Consider the following 18824-nt stretch of genomic DNA (forward strand, 5'->3'; position numbering starts at 1 on the left):
TCCTTCGCTTTGGGTCAAATGGATCTGATTATGTGCCAAATACATACAGTACTGCTTATTGATCAAAAGTTTCAAATGCTTATTGGCCTCTTAAAAGGGCAAATCACATTTTAAACTGAAATACAAGTATATATAACTGTTCAACTGCTTTGAAGCTTATAATGTACTTCATATGTTTCCAATACATTTTCATTAAGATTTTAATGATATACTTAAATTCTTCTGTACAAATGTACTAAATCAAAACAACAGCTAAAGCAAAACAAAACAAAAACATTTTATCCATCCCTGGGCACAAGTATCTATTGGTATATATTTACATAGGTTCAGCAGCAAAATACATTTAACATACAAGGTTTAAAATGTGATGCTGCATGAATGTTATCTGAATTTCAAAAAGATGCAACTTGCATTAACTTTCTACTGCACAAGGCCATGGAACACACCTGGTGTGATCTCTGAAGTAATGTTGATAATAATGCATTTTAAAAATTGCTACTATCTAATTCAAGTGTTGGTAAACCAAATCAGCTAAGAATATGAACTTATTTGGATTCCCACGTACTGAAGATATTTTGAACACTGGCAACAAAGTAGGCAACTTTTACTTATGCTTATCAGTGGTTGTAACAGATTGTGCAGCAACTCAGAAAACTGATTTGTTTTCCATTCATATGATACTAAACATGAAATAAGCTAGCACGGTGATGATATAACATTTAATGCATAAATTAATTCAATTCAATGTAAAGCTAATACTCCAGTAATCTAATTTCCTACTCGAATTTCTTATTACACTGGATTTTATGTTCAAATGTAAAATGAAATTGCAGACATGTACAGGGTTCACCAGAAATTAACTATATATTGAACCCAACTGTGGGCCCAAGGCAATATATTTAAAAATATATAAAAAAAACAAACCAAAATTTCCTGGATGTCAAAGAATATACAAAGTATTAAAATATGATAAAAGATTTGCTGAAATTGTAGATAAATAGCATTTTATAGTTTGCAAAAGGGAACAAATTTAAAATGGGCACAGTTCTAATATGTTCCCAATAGCACTCAATCAATATCAGTGTACCCCTTTCAGAAGCATATACAATTGCATTGCAGCTGAACCATCACAGTATCCATGATGGTTTTTGAGTGATTTTAAAATATAAAGGGATGAAAATGCTGTTTCTGTGCTCATGATTTTCTAACCATTCCACTTCATGGATGGGAAATAAAGGACTGGTGAGCACATTTACGGAAATATTTTTTTCCTATAATTTCTTCACATACAACATTTCAGTTCAACTTTAACTTCCATTCTATTTGCACATTTCCCAGTGGTGTAACACCTCAAAAGGTTTTTTAACTTCAACTCAAACTTGACAAAATCAACAGAATAAAGGTTGGGTTTTTGCATAGACACTGTAGTCCAAAGAAAAATAGCTGCTTGTAAATACACAAGAAAAGGATCCTTCATTTACAATTGCTTTCCTTAAAACTTTAAAATTCATTTTTGGTGTGTGTGTGTGTGTGTGTGTGTGTGTGTGTGTGTGTGTGTGTGTGTGTGTGTGTGTGTGTGTGTGTGTGTGTGTGTGTGTGAATACACAAGAAAAGGATCCTTCATTTACAATTGCTTTCCTTAAAACTTTAAAATTCATTTTTGGTGTGTGTGTGTGTGTGTGTGTGTGTGTGTGTGTGTGTGTGTGTGTGTGTGTGTGTGTGTGTGTGTGTGTGTGTGTGTGTGTACATATATATATATATATATATATATATATATATATATATATATACACACACACACACCAAAATGACTTTATATGTTCATAATGAAATGAGTTGATCAATATGCTTCAAGATGATTGCACCAAAAGAACAAATGCAATTCTCTTAAGAAATGCAGTAAAAATTTAATCGTTCTCCGATCTCCGCTGGAAACGGTTTAATATCTCAGGGTTATGAGAGGCCATATGGGAAAAATCTCTGAAAATATCCTGGTAGGTTGCATCACCTGCAATAAAAAGAGTTGGAGAGTTATTACAGAAAATAATCTGAGGCAATAAAATATTACATACACTAATTACTGGTTACAAATATAAACATTAACTAATATATTCAATTACAGAGAAGGCTATTCAGCTCAGGATACCTGTGGTGGCACTGTCTAATTAGTCATACTGCCCTGCTCTTCTACCAAAGCCTGGAGACTTTTTTCCTTTTGCATCAATTCCCTTTTGAAAGGTAGCACCAACCTGCTCCCATATCCTTTCAGATACTGGCTTCACACCAACTCCCCTGGATAGTCCACCATGATGGGATTGACTTCATTTGGATTCCCTCCTACTTGGCAGAACTTTGCCAATGTATTTTAAACAATGGTTTCTCCTATTGGACCTGACTTGGTAACACCCATCTTCAATCTCCACTTTCTCCCACCAACAACTACCAGTGTAAAAAAAAATTACCTTGCTTCAACTTGCTCACAAATTTCTAAAGCCCCATGACCCAGCCTGTGCTTTTCTATTCTCAAATCAATGGTCCACCCATATCTTTTTAATTGGTTTTACAACCACAAACCATCTTGGCTCAACCCCATAAACATAGTTTTCTGTTTCTTTCTTTCTAAATTTTTCCCCCTATTTTCTCAACACCACAACTGCTCAGTGTCCACTTCTACTCTGAAACATTGTTAAATTTATTTTACTTTAAATGTTGCAGTTGACATTTCCTTTGTTTCACATTTTGGTAAACTTTAGCAAGATAATCAAGCAGCTGTAATAAAATCTGAAGTGGAAGGAATACAATCAATATATTTTGACCCACTCAAAAGACAGCAATGGACAGCTACAAGTGAACTACTGCATACAATCCAGCTAAGGTGTTCACATAAAATGCTGGAAATACTCAGGTCAGGCTGCATTTGTTGGGAGAGAGACAGAGTCAAAATTTCAGGTCGGAGACCCTTCATCAGAACTGAAAAGGAGACAAAAGAAACTTGTACAGCTTATCCCCATGGTCATCTCAGTTTTACCCTCTCAGAGACATCCACCTCCCTGCAGCTTTACAACCTTCATGTGACTCTTTGCAGTTCTGACAAAAAAAAGTGTCTCTGATTTGAAACATTGACAGTAAAGAAGTTGGGAATGTTAAGTTGCAGTTGTACATGACATTGGTGAGGCTGCATCTTGGAATATTGTGTTCAATTTTGGGCACCTTGCTGTAGGAAAGATGCCATGAAGCTGGGAAGAGTGCAGGGGAGATTTACAATGATGTTGCCGGGACTCGAGGGACTGAGCTATGGAGAGAGGTTGACCAGGTTGGGACTTTATTCATTGGAGTGAAGGACACTGAGAGGTGATATTATAGAGGTTTATAAAATCATGAGGGGCATAGATTGTGCGCATTCAGTCTTTTTCCCAGGGTTGGGAAGTCAAGAACTAGAGGACAGAAGTTGAGAGTGGAGAGATTTAACAGGAACCTGAAGTGCAACGTTTTCACCCAGAGGGTGGTACATATATGGAATGGGCTGCCAAAAGAAGTGGTTGAGGCAGGTACATTAACAACATTTAAAAAGGTACTTGGACAGGTACATGGATAGGAAAGGTTGAGAGGGGTATGGGCCAAATGGGACCACCTTAGATGGGAATCTTGGTCGGCATGGACCGAAGGGCCTGTTGCCATGCTCTATAACTCTTCCCACAGATGCGGCCTGACCTGCTGAGTATTTCCAGCATTTTCTGCTTTAGAGTTCAAGCATCTGCAGTATTTTTGATTTTCACTCAGATACATGACACTGAATCATAAAAATTAAATTCAAGTATTAGCTTCCAAATCTCATGTCATCTGATGCAGTATATTAAAATTGGAAAATGGGCATTTGCTTGCATTACAAAATTAATCAGAATTTTGGAATTAAATCTATGAGATAGCACAATAAGATACATAATAACCAATAATTCATCCTCCTTTGTAGAAAACACCAACATTAACAAGGGAAATAGAGTAGCATACATCTTGTGCCATAAAGTGTGTTAAAAGGACAATGGGATTTTCCAAAATAATTTGCTTAGATTAATAAAAATATTTGAACATAATTTGTCACCACTCACAAATACAGAATTTAAACTGTTAACTGTCAACAAACTTAGGTCAAAATATAAATGAAAAGAAAGCCAGCTTTATGTACAAAGACAAACAAGAAATTCTGGCAATACCAAATAAGTGACTTATAATATTGGGAGAACAGATATACAGTATATTGGACCTTAAGGACTACTGTACCTGCATGAACCTCAAAGCAGCAAAGTTGAAATCAAGAGTGCAAGAATCAAGAGACACATTATAAGAAAGAATAGGACAGATTTAACTGCAAAATTCCCAAACCATTCAACATGCTCCTTTTCATTTCAGAGAGATTATTTTCCCTCTAACTTTATCTCCAAAATGCTGTTCTGAATTATTCAAAAAGCAGCAACCTAGTTAGCACAGTCCCTGTGTTTGTCTCTGTAGGAAAGATCTACCCACTGGCGTTTCCAGTAAAGTGGCAGAGCATCAAAGCTTAGTCTCACCATAAGATGATACCTCCTTTTTGTGTAATTATAATTTCCTCTATCTACAAATTCTAAACTTGGAATGCAAGAGTATAAGAAATAAAAGTCAGAGTAAGCTAACTGCCTCTTGGGCCTGGCTTCCATGTAATAAAGCCAGGCAGACTTTCCACTTAATCCATTTTCATGCCAGATCTGCAATTCCCTTGGTGTCTAAAAGTAAATCCATCACAGGATCAAATTCATTCAACAATTGGCACCTACAATATTGAGGTGGGGAACTTCAAAGATTCACAACACTAATATGAAATTTTGCATTTCTGTTCTAAATTAATCACCCCTTAACCCGAGACTACAAACGTTGCTTCCAGACTCACCATCCTGAGGAAACAACATCCCTCCGTCCACCCTAACAGAGCCTGGCATGTAACAACAGATCAACTCACTCCTTCCTCAAAAGACAACCGCCTCATCCCCAGAATCAATCCAGTAAACCTACACCACACTACTTCCAAAACAAGTACCTCCTTTCATAGGCAGAGACCAAAATTTCAGAGTAATCCAGGAATGGTGTCAACAAAGCCCAGTTTAGTCAGAGAAGAACATCATTACTTTAGTACTGAGTATCCTAGCAATAAAGGCCAACACACAACAAACCTTCCTAATTACTTGCTTTACTGAATGATCTATTTTTGAAATTTGCCTTTACTGTTCCAAAGTCTTTCTGTGCACCAACATTTAATAGTTTTTCACCACTTAAAAATATATTCGATTTTGTATTAAAATACAGATTGCAAATAGCTGAAGGGCCGACAACAATTCTTTTGGCATTCCACCTGCAACATGCTGTCACCTCTAAAATGATTTTCATTTTATATCCATGTCAATACATTCCCTCCAACCCTGTAGACCTTTATGCAACAACTTTGTGTGGCATCAAATATATTTTAAACTTCCTGATACACAATATCCACTGGTTTCTCATCTTTTATTCTGCTTGTTAAATCCTCAATAAACACTACCAGATTCGTCAAACATAATTTCATGGTCATGGTTTTGTGAAAATCTTTTTTGCATTGCTTTGGTAAGAAACAAAGAGACCAGTTCAGAAAAGGAAAAATACAACAGACTCCTATGGATGTAAAAGGCGCAGAACTCATCTTTTCAAAGACATTGAGGGATCTGGCAGTACCTCTCTGCTTGACTTCTCAATCAAAAATGTGTTGGGAAACAATCAAGGATGGGAAGAACAAACTGGCCGAAGTGCTAAAACAACATACCATAAATGAATATTTCCAACAAAACCTAAAACTAACATTTGCAGCCCTCATGCATATTGTATTAGAAACAGCTTATTTAATCAAGTCAACCAGGATTAATTTACCATTTTCAGACTAATGCCACATATTCAACTAGTGTTCCTAACATACTAAATATTATTCTACACCACAGATTTTGAAAAAAACCTTTCGAATTCAAATACTGAAAACCATCAGCATGACTGATTGAACTGGGTTAAGATCAATTATATTCACAAAGAAGGGCTCAGGAGCACTTGCATTCTACAGTAATCAGTAATGCAAGGGTGAAAAGTGTTTTAGTTTGGCCAATTGTTTTGACATTTCATTTAATTCTCCCATCTAAAAGTAAACACCAAAACAGTAGCATTATTGGCTTAATTTTACTTTTTCCAATAGGTAACTTGCCCTATTGATCACTCATTAAGAGCGATGTATTTCAACAAATACGGGATGTAACAAAGATTTAGTGAAATCAGGTCTTGATTTTAACCAGAACGATGTCATCAGCACCAAATAAATTGAGAATAATTTTGGAGTTCTGCTTTTGCCATGAATATATATTTATACAAGTAATTCATATACATTCAGATCAATACTTTACTCTGGAAGAAGCAAATTCATAATTATTTGCAAGTTATAAATCTAAGCAACAATTTATATACAATCAAATATTACCTACAAGTTTGAATACAAGCACATTTTTTTCTCCATTTGAACCATTTGTTATGGCTTAAAACTGCATTCAAGAACAAGTAGGTTCCATCATATGTTAAGATTTGCAAAGTTGACAAAAATAAAATTCTGCAGCCATCATCTGACAATTTTATATTAATCTTTTAAGATCACAGCTGCATATTAAGGAATTTACAGGTAAATACTGAAATTGTATACTGTTCAGGTTATGCAGCAGATGAATAAGTTCCCAAAGATCACCTGCTTTGTTAGAAAAATAATTCAAAAATATATGAAGCCCAAGTTTTTCTTAGAGGATCAGCTGCAAACCAGAATTGTATGGTACAATTGTAAAGAGCAGTTCAAATGGATTTTGTGAGCTCACAAACAAAAGAAATAATTGGCAGTAATAATTGGGTATTCTTCAATATAACTGGTGGATTCCCTACAGCCAGTATTTCATTCAAGCACAAGGTAAGTGCAGAAATCACCAGATCATTGCAGCCAAATGTCCTTGAAATCAGCACCTGCCTCAAACTCAAGATTATAACTATCTAGGCTATAACTATCATATGAGAACTAATAGGAGGGGTTTTAAGGCTGCAATTCATTTCTACAAATATCATTACAACCACAAGAGTTTAAATTAATTTATCTCAAGAGCTGGATCTTTTCTTTGATTGCTAAGGTAGCATAAACTTTGGAATGTTCATTCAGGTCAACATTTACATTAGTGACTGTATTTCTTTTATAGCAATGCTACATTTAAAGTGCAGGAAAGTACATACAAAGGTATATACAAAAATACTGCATTATAATCCCAGATTAAGAACACAAAAAGGCACACAATATACATTCAGAAGCATACTTGCAAATATAGATGAAAATAAGAGTAATGATAGGAAACAGATGTATTTGCTAGCACCAGTTTGGCTTTTGTGATGTATAATTAAAACCCAACTATAAACATTGCACAGGACGTTGTACATATGGCTTTGGCTTTTAACAGTGCATTATTTATCCTGCAGTTTATTTTAGTTGTAGTCTTCAGAAACCATTGAGCAATTATTATGAAGTTATAACTATCAGCAATAAATGGAATATATGAAATCTTAAGTATCAATGCAATGTGTACTAACATTATTCATCACTTTTTATATTTATGCAATAATTATAAAGTCATGGAGAGATATAACCAGGGAACAGGTCCCTCAGCCCACCAAGTCCACATTGACTATCAACCAATTATTTAGAGTAATCATAAAATAATCCTATGAATTTATTCGCTGTTTTTGGATGCATCAAAAAAAGTTTCAAAATGTCACTGTTGTGCCTTATTCCCTTAAGATTAAATTTATAAATATTAAAGTGAAAAAAAAAACATAAAACAATATGCACAAAGTGAAATAGGTTCATAAACGCTTGAAGTTTGGAGAAAAAATATTTTTAGATTGAATTAATCAAAAACACCGAAAAAAGAATGTAGCACCAGGTACGACACCCAGGCTACAGGCGTGATAGAGGTACAGATAAGCAAAGAGTGGGTGTTGCCTTTTTGATAAGGGAGGACGTAACACAGTGCTTGGAGATGACGTTCTTGGGGGATCATCCAAGGCCAAATGGGTAGAACTTAGAAACAACAAGGGGAGGTTTACTCTTGAGACACTGCATTATAGACCACTCGATAGCAAGCAGGAGCTTGAGGAACAGGTGTGTAGAGAAATTGCTCATAGTTATAATATACTTGAGGGAAATCAGGAGGGCAAAAAAAGTACGAGATGGATCTGGCAGGCAAGGTTAAGGAAAATCCCAGGAGGTTCTACAGATATATTAAGAGTAAAAGGGTGCCTAGGGAGAGAGTAGGTCCCCTTGGAGATCAGCACAACCGCCTGTCTCGAGCCACATTAGATGCATGGGATTTTTAACGAATATTTCTCCTTGTGTTTACTGAGAAAAAAATCGTGGTTATTCAAGAGACAAGGGAAACAAGTGGAGATGTCTTGGAGAACATTCATATTACCAAGGAGGTGGTATTTGTAGCCTTACAGCGCATTAAAGTGGATAACTCCCCAGGGCCTGACTGAGTGCATCCTCGGACTTCGGGAGGCCAGACAAGATATTGCGGAGGCCCTTGTGGAGATATTTTCTTCGTCATTAGCCACTAGTGAAGTTCCCAAAGACTGGAAGATGGTTAATGTCGTTCCGTTGTTTAAAAAGGGTAGCAAGTTCAAGTTCTAAATTGGGGCAAGGCAAATTTTGATGGTGTAGACAGGAACTTGCAAAAATTGATTGGAGTAGGTTGTTTGCAGGCAAGGAGACATCTTGCAAGTGGGAGGCTTTTAAAAGTGAGATAGAGTGTTCAAGATCTGCATGTTCCCGTTAGAATGAAGGGCAAGGCTGGCAGGAGTAGGAAACCCTGGATGACAAGGGATATTGAGACTCTGGTCAGGAAAAAGGAGACATGCGTCAGGTACAGGCAGCTAGGATCAAGTGAATCCCAGGAGGAGGTTAGGGGTTGCCGGAGTGTACTCAAGACGGAAATCAGAAGGGCAAAAAGGGGGCCACGAGATAGCTTTGACACAGAAGATTAAGGAGAATCCAAAGACCTTTTATTAGTAAGGGAAAAAGAGTAACAAGGGAGAGAATAAGGCCCCTGAAAGACTGAAGTGGACATCTTTGGGTGGAGCCGCAGGAGACGGGCAAGGTCCTCAATGAGTACTTTCCCTGTGTTTATAACCATGGAGAAAGACAAGACGGCCAGACCTTGTGACAGTTAATGGGGAGGTCTTGGAGATAGTCTTCGTTACAGCACTGGATGGCATTGGATGTCTTAAAATGTATGAAGATAGATAAATCTCCAGAGCCTGATCAGGGATATCCAAGAACATTGTGGGAAGCTAGAGAAGAAATTGCAGGACTCCTGGCTGAGATGCATGCATTATTAGCAACAGATGAAATGCCAGAAGACTGGAGGGTGGCTAATATTGTGCCTTTATTTAAGAAGAGCTGCAGAGAAGAACCTGGGAACTGTAAACCGACAAGCCAACATTTGTGGTAGGCAAGATACTAGAGGGGATTCTGAGGGATAAGAGATACAAGCACTTGGAAAGACAGGAGTTGATTAGGGATTGTCAGCATGGCTTTGTACGTGGGAGATTACGTCTCACGAATTTGAGTTTTATGATGAAGTTGTTGAGGGAAGGGCGGTAGATGTGGTCTATAAGGACTTCAGTGAGGTCTTTGATAAGGTTCCACATGGTAGGCTGCTATGCAAAGTTAGATCAAATGGGATCCAGGGAGAGCTAGCTAACCGGATACAGAATTGGTTTGATGGTTGTAAGTAGAGGGTGAAGGTGCAAGGTTGTTTTTCGGACTGGAGGTCCGCAACTAGCGGTGTTCTCTAGGGTTCGATGCTAGGTCCATTGCTATTTGTCATCCATATCAAAGATTTGGATGAGAATGTACAAGGCATGGTTAGTAAGTTGCAGATCACACTAACATAGTTGGTGTCACTGACACCAGTGACACAGAGGGATCTTGATCAGCTGAGTAAGTGGGGTAAGGAATGGCAAATGGAGTTTAATTTGGATAAGTGTGAGGTGTTGCATTTTGGGAAGACAAATGAGATTGGACTTTGCTAGTGAACAGTAGGCCCTGGGTCATGTTGTACAACAGAGGGACCTAGGAGTACAAGTACATGGTTCCCTGAAAGTGGCGCCGCAGGTAGACAAGGTGGCTTTTGGCTCACTGGCCTTCATCAGTCAGGGCACTGAGTATAGAAGTTTGGATGTTACGTTGCAGTTGTACAAGATGTTGGCAAGGCCGCGTTTGGAATATTGTCTTTAGTTTTAGTCACTCTGCTATAGAAAAGATGCCATTAAGCTGGAAAGGGTGCAGAGGAGATTTCCAAGAACGTGGCTGGGATTCAAGGGAATGAGTTATGGAGAGAAGTTGAACAGGTTGGGACTTTTTCATTGGAGCATAGGAGAATGAAGGGTAATCTTACAGAGGTGTATAAAATTACGATAGGGTGAATGTGCACAGTCTTTTTCCCAGTGTTTGGGAAATCAAGAACTAGAGGTCATAGTTTTAAGGTGAGAGCGGAGAGATTTAATAGGAACCCAAGGGCCAACTTTTTCACCCAGAAGGTGGTCAGTTTATGGAATGAGCTGCCAGAGGAAGTGGTTGAGGCAGGTACATTAACAATATTTAAAAAGGTACTTGGACAGGTACGTGGATAGGAAAGGTTGAGAGGGATATGTGCCAAACATGGGCAAATGGGACTAGCTTAGATGGGAATCTTGGTTGGCATGGACCAGTTGGGCCGAAGGACTTGTTTCTATGCTGTATAACTGTGATTCACTCTACAATTTTCAGCAGTGAGTGAGCTAATGCCACTGTGTAGCATTTCCTAGCAACAGGCTTAATACCATCTTTTGTATTAATGCGAGAAAACAATTCTTATAAATTTCCCAATCAAGGGAACAAGTTGTGCTAAAGTGCAAAAAGATACTGTATATAAAGAGTGAAAAGGTAGCTAGGGAGAGAGTAGGTCCCCTTAGAGATCAACAGGGCCGCCTATGCCTCGAGCTTCAGGAGATGGGAGGGATTTTTAACAAATATTTCTCCTTGATATTTACTGAGGAGAAAATCATGGTTGCTCAAGAGATTAGGGAAGCAAGTGGAGATGTTTTGGTGAACATTCGTATTACCAGGGAGGAGATATTTGCAGCCTTACAGCACATTAAGGTGGTTAGATCCCCAGGGCTTGACTGAGTACATCCTTGGACTTTGTGGGAGATTAGAGAAGAAATCGTGGAGGCTCTCATGGAGATATTTGCTTCATCGTTAGCCACTGGTGAAGTTGCAGAAGACTGGAAGGTGGCTAACGTCATTCCGTTGCTTAAGGAGGATAGCGAGGACAAGCGAGGAAACAACAGGCCAGTCAGCTTGACATCAGTGGTGGGGAAGACACTGAAGGGAATTCTGAGGGACAGGATCTACCAGCATTTGGACAGAGTCTGATTAGGAGGACTCAGCATGGCTTTGTGCATGGGAAGTCGTGTTTGACAGATCTTTTAGCGTTCTTTGAAGAAGTAAGCAAAAGGATAGATGAGGATAGAGCAGTGGATGTTGTCTGTTTGGACTTAAGCAAGGCCTTCGACCAGGTCCCGTATGGCACAGGGGCCCAGAAGGTTGAGTCTCTTGGAATCCAGGGAGAGCTAGTGGGTAGGTTCAAAATTGGCTCAAGAGGTAGGAAGCAGGGGGTGGTGGTTGACGGTTGTTTCTCAGAACAGAGGCTGGTGATCAGTGGTGTGCCACAGGGGTCAGTTTTGGGACCATTTTTATTCGTTATTTATATAAATGATTTAAATGCAAATGCACAAGGCTTGATCAGCAAGTTTGCAGACCACACGAAATTAGGAGGTGTTGTTGATAGTGAAGAAGGTTCTCGTAGACTTCAGAGGGATCTTGATCAGTTAAGGAAGTGGGCCGAGGAGTGGCAAGTGGATTTCAATACAGATAAGTGCAAGGTGATGCATTTTGGAAAGTCAAACCCGAGTCAGACTTATACTATGAATGGTAGGGCACTGGGGAGTATAATGGAACAGAGGGACCTAGGAGTACAAGTACATAGTTCGTTGAAAGCAGCGTCACAAGTAGACAGGGTGGTGAAAAAGGCATTTAGTATGCTGGTCTTCATCAGTCAGGCTACTGAGTACAGGAGTTGGGACATTATGTTGCAGTTGTACAAGTCATTGGCGAGGCCGCACTTGGAGTACCGTGTAGTTTTGGTCACCCTGTTATAGGAAAGATGTGGTTAAACTGGAAAGAGTGCAGAAAAGATTTATGATGATGCTCCAGGACGAGAGGGCCTGAGTTATAGGCAGAGGTTGGGCAGGCTAGGTCTTTATTCCTTCAAACGTAGGAGAATGAGGGGCGAACTTATAGAAGTGTTTGAAATCATGAGAGGCAGAGATAAGGTGGACGGTAACAGTCTTTTTCCCCAGGGTAGGGGAGTCAAAAACTAGGGGGCATAGATTTAGGGCGAGAGGGGAAAGATTTAAAAGGGACTTGAGGGGCAGCTTTTTCCACAGAGAAGGTGGTGAGTATATGGAACAAGCTGCCAGAGGAAATGGTTGAGGAGGGTACAATAGTATTACTTAAGAAGCACTTGGATAGGTGCATGGAGGAGAGGGGCCTGGAGGGATATGGGGCAAACACAGGAAATTGAGAGTCCCTAGGCGGATGTGGTCAGCATGAACTCATTGGGCCAAAGGGCCTGTAGCTGTGCTTATTGCTCTATGAATCTAGACTCTGAGAGAAAAAAAATCACTAGAAATTGATGTAGCTCTGAATGTTCAAATGGGTTAATGCACCATCTGACAGTACCAAAAAGTGAAGGTTACTGTGGAGAGTTGTAATAATGTTTTCCTAGGACCTGGACTGTAAAGAAAAGTAAACCATAAATCCTGCTCCTGGTTATCCAGTGATTCCTTCTGCAAAGTGCAAGTAAATGAACATCAATTGAAAACAGTACTAGATTTGACTGCGAAACACTCCATAGTCAATTACCTTTGCATTGATTTACATAAGAAGAATGGTGATTTGGGCAAGGTAACAAAGCTATTGGAGCTCATTTCACTGCAGTAACAAAAGTCAGTGCCTTTGGGTGGGGCAGTGGGATTAGGTGAGAAAAGTAGGAATATAAACCTTGAAAACGAGGCACACATTAAATCTCCCTTGACTTCTTATTTTTACCATTTTAAAATAAACATGACTCAAACCAATAAAAGTCACTCTCATATTTTCAAATCTATTTTAAATATCTAACATTAAAAATTCAAGTTAAGCAATCAAGATCAAAGCATACAGAAAATATTCAGGAAAATATTATTTTGCAGATACAGGTTTAAACTTCTGAGGTGCATTACTTAGCATGACTTATATTTGCCAAATAATTTCAGCATACATTTTTTTTTCCTGATTAAAAGATTCTCTTTTTGAGATTTAGCTGGTCAAAACATTGGTCCTTGGATTGCTTGAAGTAAATCACCTACCAAATGACTAGGCCACAAGGTCTCCAAGCCTTCCCATCCTGACAATTGATCTTTATATAATCATTTTAATTTTAGTATGATTCAAGAATCCTCCAGCTGCAAGCTAATAAATTCCTGTATGCACTTTTTATATTGCATCTCTGTATGACTGTTACTAGAATATTGACCTGACTGTCCAAGGCCTTCAGATTCTCGCATCTCATCATTCATCTTTGCCAGGCGCAATCTGTGAAAACAAGAATATATCAACTTGCTCAGGAACATAATAGAGTGGATGGGACCAAATATTAACAACATCTACAATATATTTTGTAACAACATATCTTTTTGGCTATTACGTCTCCCATTTTGATGACACTTAGTCAGTACTAGCATGAATTCAGTGATAAACAAGAACCATTGCTCAACTGTCTTCTGGATTTTTTGATCTGCCATTTTGGCCATGTCACTTCTCACCAATTCTCCATGGAAGACCTCCTTCTAGATTAGATTATACTCTTTTAATCATAGAAAGCACCACATCCTCAAGTGACAAGAAGAATTTGTTCATAAGTGGCTTAACAGAATCTAACTATAGATTACAAGGAGGGGTAAGCTTGAGGGTAGTAGAAAGTTCAAATATCTCTGAACTAACCCGTCTACTATTTAAGTGATTTTGCAAGAACAGGAACCCATATATAACATAGGAACAGTAGCAGTTTATCGGATGTTTTCAAGGAGTCTCAAATGCACAATGATCAACACATTCTATAAGAATTAATGATTAATGTTATTTATAATTAAAAAGAGCACACAGCTATGAACGTCTTGAGAAGTTTTCATCCTGGGAGGGGATAAAAAGTACTGGCTGGGGGAAAAAAAAGTCCCCAAAATCAAGTTATACAGTTTGTGCTTTCATATCAAGTGCCTGGTCAGCAAGATCCCAAATGGCCCGTTTGGGAGAAAGATGCAACATGATCTTCATGCTGGTGAGATGATTTATGTTTCACTAAACAACTAACCAGTGTTCCATTGAATTCATTGCCTTTAATGGGAATAAATACACAATCTGGACTTTGCGGATACAATCTGCAAGGATTTCACTAGAGTGTTACTAGAGCTGCAAGGGTTAGAAAAGATTACAAAGACCAGGCCTAAATTCCATGGACGTTTAGGGGATTTTAACAGGAAGTAATCAGGCACATTTCAGCTGGTGAGGGGAGTCTTGGTTAAAGGGATATAATATCAAAATCAGCTGTGCCAGGGAAGGTAAAGGTAACAAAAGTGTGGAACATTCTTCCAGAAGTAGCAGCGGATGCTGACTCAATTAATAATTTTATATCTGAGATTGATTGTTATTTGCCAACCAAGATCTCAATGAATGGCAGAAAAGACTGAAAGGACTTAATGACCTACTTCTAATCCTTTGCACCTAACAAAAATAAACTTAAAAAATAAACCATATATATCGATACATACAGCGTAACTATATCTGCATTTGCTGCTTCTACAGCAATAGTGAGTGGGTCTTTCTGGTCTTCATCTAATGCATCTTGATCAGCTCCTCGTTTCAGAAATAAACACACTTGTCTAAAGTAAAGCAGAAAAATATCATTAGTTTTGTTGCAAATTAATGGCACTCACTTTCAACAAATAGAATTAAAGAGCTTCACACTGGAATCTGATAAATTTTCAATTATTCAGATTTTATAACTTAATGCAAAACAAGGATGTGGTAAAATATCACATAATTGTGAAGTGCAAATGTAATCTTTCTTCAGCAACAGTACTTTGAGGATTCAGTGAAGGACAGGTAATTTTCCCAAGGGTGGGGCTAATCTAGAGCCTCTAAATTATCAATTCCACCCAGCAATAAAGCATGCCCTTTCTGTACACCTCCAGTCCCCAAATAAATTAAGATCAGTTCCAAGGTATTTATATTTTACTTCACACATTTTGTACTGCTCTTCATTCTTAAGATAGTTCCATGGTCCCAGAGCTAAGTTACCACTGGTCTACAAAACAATTACTTTGCCACCAGTTTTTTTGAAAATTGCTTTCAGAATACATTATTCAGTCAGATGACTACAAGCTGTTAGCAACAATAAGTGATAACATTATTAAGTACTTGCCTATGAGCTAGTCTGGACTAGTGAGGTTATTAATGAAGCTATAAGCAAATGACTCAACTGAATAGAAGATTACCAAAGATAAAGAGAGTGGGAATAAGTTGACATTTTTTGGGAACAAAAAAAGGTCTAACCAGCTTCTTCTGCTCTTCATCATTTACATCAATGCTAAGTGACCCACCACAAACATCCTAAGATGGCACAGAGGGCGGGAGAGGTTGCTGAGGAGATGACAATTTACCACAGGCCAGATACGTAACTTGCCCATAAGTTAGAGAAGATGGGTCATTTTGTGATGAGGTAGTTCACCTTCTGATAAATATTTTCTGCCTTCTAAATAGTTTATCAGGAGTATTCTGCAGTGATCTCCCACCTAGATTATATTCTCAATATAGTCTAGGTGGGTGTAACTGCAGTACGCTAATAGCCCACCACTATCCTGGCCAGAGTAGTCTATTTGATCATTGTCCAACTGGAGTTTACCAGTTTAACTGTCACCGAATCACAATCACACCAAGGCAGACAAGGTGCTCAAACACATAGATCCTATGTTGCTGAATCATTATACTACATTATTAATCCTAGTTGAGGTATTGATAGGATACCCAGTTGAGGATACAGTTGAGGTATTGATAGGGTAGCTGGTCAGAGGCTTTTCCCCAGGGCTGATTTGGTGGCCACAGGGGGACATAGGTTTAAGGTGCTGGGGAGTAGATATAGAGGAGATGTCAGGGGTAAGTTTTTTACTCAGAGAGTGGTGAGTGCATGGAATGGGCTGCCAGAGATGGTGGTGGAGGCTGATACGATAGGGTCTTTCAAGAGACTGTTAGATCGATATATGGAGCTGAGTAAAATGGAGGGCTACGGGTAAGCCTAGTAATTTCTAGGGTAGGGACATGTTCGGCACAGCTTTGTGGGCCGAAGGGCCTGAATTGTGCTGTAATTGTTCAATGTTCTAAAATAGGTCAATCGTATAACCACACCATATTTATCAAATGATTTCATCTACTGCCACTCCTGTGTTTAATTTAAAAGATTAAGCAATGTTAGATATAAATTTTGTAACATTTAGAAACCTTTCTGCTCTTTTCAAAAGGATTATTGACAATAGAAAATATTCTCATCTATAAGCACTTCAAATCTGCCCTCCAGGGTTATGCTCCATATATTTTTGCACTGCACACAAAACTCCCAAATTGATTTCTTTTAATTCAGACTATTGCACTGCTTCCTTTCTATAATTTTACAGCTTTGATGATACCAGTTGGGATTAATGAACTTCACTCTGATTATAAGTGGCCCTGATATATACTAAAAAGGGAGCATTTAAAACAGAACTCCATCATGCTTCTTTGTACATAACCTCCTTTCTACCTGCAAACAAAGCAATTCCTAAACCTGTGGATTTAACTGATCACATTTATTTTTATATCACCATGATTTTTACATTCATTTTCCAGCAAAACAAAATTTGAATATTGCACAAACATCATTCGTCAGACAGCATTTCAATACAGTGAGCAATAAGAGACCATTCATTGTTATCCACCCTGGCATCAAATCATTTCCCTTATCTTTCTCAGATTACTTCCAATGGCTTGTGTGATTCTCACTCCAGTTTGAAGGCAACATCCTTTGAAAACTGAAAGGGAGGACTATCTACTAATGTTCTAAAATCTAGATCTAATCTCAGAATAATCTTAGTGTTGAAGTATTTGTCCAATGTTTTACCCCAAATTACTCTAGATTTTTTGAACACTCTTCCAAAGCATTTAACAATCTCAAGGCACATCTTGGAAAGAAAATAAAATGACTTTGGGCCTGCTTCAAGCATCAACTAGTTTGCTGCAGTATACTGTACACAAAACAATAATAAACAAGTCACATGCCACTGAAAGTAAATAAACTTGTTACCCCGTGTGCCCCAAGATGGTGGCATGATGCAGTGGCCCTCTGCCATGGCAGTCTCTGCGATTTACATCTGCTCCATTCTGTAGCAGGAATTCACAGGCAACCAAAGAACCCTAACGATAAAACATAACTTTAAAATCCAAACATGGCACAGGCAAGTAAAACATTCACTAATAACAGTCACGGAAAGAAAAGGCAAGAAAGAGCTCATCTAGATGGAAAAAAAAACTAAGAACAGGGGAGGAAAATGTGAGAGGAGAGAAAAAGCAGATAAGGGAGATGAAGAAAAATAAAGCTAAGTTTGTCTACAAATATTTTATCTTATTATATAATAGGCTGATTTTATTTTGAGGTAAACAAATGCTATTTCCCTGTAGGATGTCTTACATATCAATCACTGTGAATTATGCAATACTATCATGAGTGTACCCAGTTACCTTGAGTCAAATGTCAGTCCAGACATTTAACTTCAGGGATCAGAGTAGGTTGATAACCAAACGTATAAGTTCAGCACATTGTTTTCAAACTGTGATATGTACTGGGCAAGAACACAAGTACATAAATCCCATGTAACAAATCTAGGGACTTTTTTTTTTAAATAGTTGTTCCTCTTCCTAATTTTCTTGCCTGTGCCAATTCACCATCATATAGGAAAGCAAAACAATTAAGGTTACAGACATTTCCATTTAAAAAAAAATTGGATTGAAAGAAATGTCAACAGTAACTTCCTTAAGTGAAAACTTAGAAGTGAGCTGCTCCATTAAGAAGCCAAGTTCAAAATAAGACCAATGTGAGTGGATACTTGTGCTTGAGCTGTGATCTGCAAGTTGGAATCTAATTTATTTATCTTTTGCACTTTAATTTTCTGGTCTCATTAAATTTCAACCAAACCACACTATTTTCCACTTCCATTACAGAGACAAAATATTTGACAGGAAACCTACCCCCAGAACAGCCTGAATAAGAGGAGTAGCGTTATTATCTTCAGGATGAACCCAATTCACATCAGCTCCACGGGCTAATGCTTCTGCCATATCAGGAAGACTTCGAACATGAGCAGCATTGTACAACTGTAATCCTGGAGCAATCATTTTTACTTCATGGAAGACAGACAAATCCCTACCACCTTCTTCTAATGTAGATGGTTCCAAAACTTCTAAAGGGAACAAAAACATTTTAGCATACTTTTTCACTGACTGTAATCAAAGTTACAGTATATAATTAAGG

General features: G+C 38.1%; 1 protein-coding gene across 2 annotated transcripts in view; it reads right to left on the minus strand.

Moving 5' to 3' along the window:
* Positions 1 to 1510: 1510 nt before the first annotated feature.
* LOC127571403 (arf-GAP with coiled-coil, ANK repeat and PH domain-containing protein 2-like) overlaps positions 1511 to 18824 on the minus strand; it is a 76548-nt gene continuing 59234 nt past the window's right edge. For both annotated transcript variants that reach the window (XM_052017729.1, XM_052017728.1), the window contains 5 exons: positions 18542 to 18753; positions 17601 to 17710; positions 15037 to 15147; positions 13746 to 13804; positions 1511 to 2008 (listed from right to left, as the gene is read on the minus strand). In XM_052017729.1, the coding sequence (XP_051873689.1) occupies positions 1908 to 2008; positions 13746 to 13804; positions 15037 to 15147; positions 17601 to 17710; positions 18542 to 18753 (593 nt within the window). In that variant the 3' untranslated portion in view covers positions 1511 to 1907. The remainder of the gene's footprint in view (positions 2009 to 13745; positions 13805 to 15036; positions 15148 to 17600; positions 17711 to 18541; positions 18754 to 18824) is intronic.

This window comes from Pristis pectinata, chromosome 6 (assembly GCF_009764475.1).
Source record: "Pristis pectinata isolate sPriPec2 chromosome 6, sPriPec2.1.pri, whole genome shotgun sequence".
Taxonomy (NCBI): domain Eukaryota; kingdom Metazoa; phylum Chordata; class Chondrichthyes; order Rhinopristiformes; family Pristidae; genus Pristis; species Pristis pectinata.